Source organism: Dipodomys ordii, unplaced genomic scaffold, assembly GCF_000151885.1.
Source record: "Dipodomys ordii isolate 6190 unplaced genomic scaffold, Dord_2.0 Scaffold64, whole genome shotgun sequence".
Taxonomy (NCBI): domain Eukaryota; kingdom Metazoa; phylum Chordata; class Mammalia; order Rodentia; family Heteromyidae; genus Dipodomys; species Dipodomys ordii.
Window position 1 is genome coordinate 2430221 of NW_012267280.1, and position 3048 is coordinate 2433268.

Below are 3048 nucleotides of genomic sequence, written 5' to 3' on the forward strand. Positions count from 1 at the left end.
TGTGGCCCACACCAGCCAGCGGTGGGTGCGGGCCTGCTGGGTGCCAGACTACAGGCAGGGGTGCGATGGGCTGGCATCACCACAGCCTTGTCCACTTCTGAGCCACACCAACTTCTTTTACCTCTAGACCTTCATCAGTGAGCTCCTACATACCCATAAAACCCCATCCCTGACAGTCAAGCTTGGGGCCCAGCCTGGGAAGGTTTGTTAGCCACGGGTCTGTCACTGGTATTGTTCTTTTCCCTTCTGCAGGGGTGGTGAACCCTGAGGTCCAGAGGGACCCCTGCTAAGTCCCTGCCTCTCTGGAGCCTCAGTTTCCCTCCATGGGCCCTGCAGGCCCAAAAGGGAAGGCTGGTCTGGTGTGAGGAAGCCAGGGACGGCGGCTGCGGTGCTGCTTCCCGGCACCAGCGTGGTTTCGCGCCTGGGAGTCTCCAGGCCCTGCATGGAGCAGGTGAGCAGCCTGGCCACGCAGGGGGGTCCTGGCGAGGAACAGGGAGCCCTGCGGGAAGCAGGGGGCCCCAGGGAGAGTGGGGGACCCCAGAGAGGAGTGAGGGGCTCTGGAAAGGAATGGGGAGTCCTGAGGAGGAGCAGGGAGGAGCAGGGGAGGATGTGGGCCCCGGGAAGGAACCGGGGGTCCCAGGGAGGAGCAGGGGTCACCTCAAGGAACCCCAGGAAGGGGAACACCTAGCCCTGAAAACACACACACGCGTCCCCCCCCCAGCTTCTCACCTTCTGCCCCGCAGGCTCCGACCAGCAGCATGAGGAAGAGACCCACGGGCCCCACCACGGACACCATGCCAGGTCCCCGGGCGAGCGCCATGCTTGGTAGCGGCCTCCTCCCCAAAGGGATCGGCCCCATCCCTCACACAGAGGCCACGGCCTGAGCGTCCGAAGGCGCAGCGTCTGCGGAGACAACAGAAGGGCCATGAGGAAGTGGGAAATGTGGAGGTCTTCCTGGAGGGGTGCAGCGGCTAGGAGGAGGAGGAGCGCCCGGTACCCGCAATGGCTGATGGCTGTGTCCCTAAAAAAAAGGAACCCTCTTCAGGGATGAGGGCTGGACGGGCCCAGGGCAGAGAACCTCAGGACTGGGCAGGAGAGCCCCCCCGTGGGCAGTGCGGCGGCTCCCGCCTGTAATCCCCGTATAGGGAGGCTGAGGCCGGTGGACGGTGCGGCCTGCCTGGGCCTCCTACCAAGATCCCGTTGCAAAGAGAAAACCAAGTGAGGCTCTGACTCTCGGAGCGTCTCGGGGGTGCCCTGACCCCGACATGTGACTCAGACACACTGTCCCCAAACACACGCCGGCCGGCCGGCCGCCCGCTCGCTCTCGCCCACTCGGATGGCTCCCGTGGCCCCCAGCCTTCGCCCTGCTCTCTGCTTTCCCTGCAGGGCGCAGCGCTTGGCTCGGCGGCCGTTTCCCCAGAAAGCTTGGTCAGAGGCAAGCACAGGCTCCTGGCCTCGGCCCCAAATCCTCTCCTCGGCCACACCCCGTCTCTCCCATCTCCACTTCGGCCAAAGCCAGGCAGGGGGGATGGAGGGGGCCGGGGATCTCCGAGGCCCACCCGCACCCCACCCAGGCCGCTTCCCGGGCGGGTCCTGGCCATGGCCACAGCCCAGAGCCACCCTGTGATTCTGCCGCCCAAAATACCCTCTGTGGTCACCGTGCCCAGCCCAGGGCCACCCTGAGGCCAGCTGACTGTCACAGCTGACCATGAGTGGCCCAGTGACATCCCAGGGGACAGGAGAAAGCAGGTAGGACAGGGGCTCAGCACGCACAGTCAGACCACAGCCACACAAACCCCAGATGCACACAGTCAGACCACAGCCACTCAAAACAGATCCGCACAGTCAGCCACATAGTGGCAGGCTCGGGCCACGGGGCCAGGCCTGAGCACCACCCTGAGGAGTTGGCTTGAGCCGGAGGGTACAGGACACCTGCTCCCGTGGGACCCCAGGCCGGGGAGTCACACACGGACGGGTGTGCATACAGCACACAGTAGATCACACCAGCCAGGTACCACACACCCAAAGCCTACACCCTGCCTGCCACACACGCATGCAGGCAGGCTGCACACAGCCACGCACAGTCAGACCACGGAGATACTCGTGGACTTGGCCAGGTGGGGGACACAGGATGGACAAGTGCACCCACGCCCAGCCCCCATCCCTGGTGTCTTCAAGGAGGGAGGGAGGCGGTGGCCACTGGGGCTGGGTGACCACAGCGCCTGCCCCGCCAGGGCCATCTGCGTGGCTGTGGCCACAGATGAGGGTTCAGGCCCAGGTCACTAGGGTCAGCTGGCAGGCTTGAGAGCTGCTTGGGAAACTGAGGTAAAAAAGACTGCCCACATGCCAGGGGCCATGGGTGGGGGTCACCTGCAGATGGGGCACCAGAACAGGAGGTCCCTATCCCAGCTGCCTCTGTGCACCTCAACGGGAACCCAGGAAGACCCCCCTCACATCAAGTGGGCACCAGCCAGGGCCCACAGGGGCCAGGCAGCAGCCCCCCAAGCCCAGACACCCACCCCTCTGCCCCCAGAATGGCCTGGGACCCTTCAGAAACCCATGGCCCGTCCTTCCTGGCAGATTCCCACGTGCAGTCTGCTCTAGGTGATAAAAATACCAGCAAGCCCCCCACCTGCCCACCAGAACCAGCTTCTGCTCATGCTCTGCCCTTCACAGCTGCCAGGGGGCACCAGTGAGCTGAGTCCGATCCTGCCCCTGCCCCTGCCCCCAGCCTTCTCTGGTGCTCACCTCCCTTGGGGTCAAAGCCCAGGACTCCCTGTGACCCACAGGCTTGGCACCAACTGCTCTGTCCCCTTCCTGCCTCCTCCCTGCTACTCCAGCCACACGGGCTCCCTGCAGCTCCTCCACCACTGGGCTCCATCCTGCCCCAGGGCCATTGCACATGCACCCAGATTTAATGTTATTAATTGGCTGGAAAGTAACGACTGAATGGAAACAGGAGTCTCCCTGCGCAAGTAGCAGCACGCACGGGCCGGCCAGGAGCCCCGGCAGGGAGAGCCACAGTGAGCCTGGCGCCCGGCCAGTCCT

At 64.7% G+C, this 3048-nt stretch overlaps 1 protein-coding gene across 1 annotated transcript in view; it reads right to left on the reverse strand.

The window, feature by feature from the left end:
* Window positions 1-832, reverse strand: part of Ptprs (protein tyrosine phosphatase, receptor type, S) — a 56131-nt gene extending 55299 nt beyond the window's left edge. The window contains exon 1 of the mRNA XM_013022656.1: window positions 730-832. Within this exon, the coding sequence (XP_012878110.1) occupies window positions 730-820 (91 nt within the window). The 5' untranslated portion in view covers window positions 821-832. The remainder of the gene's footprint in view (window positions 1-729) is intronic.
* Window positions 833-3048: the final 2216 nt, after the last annotated feature.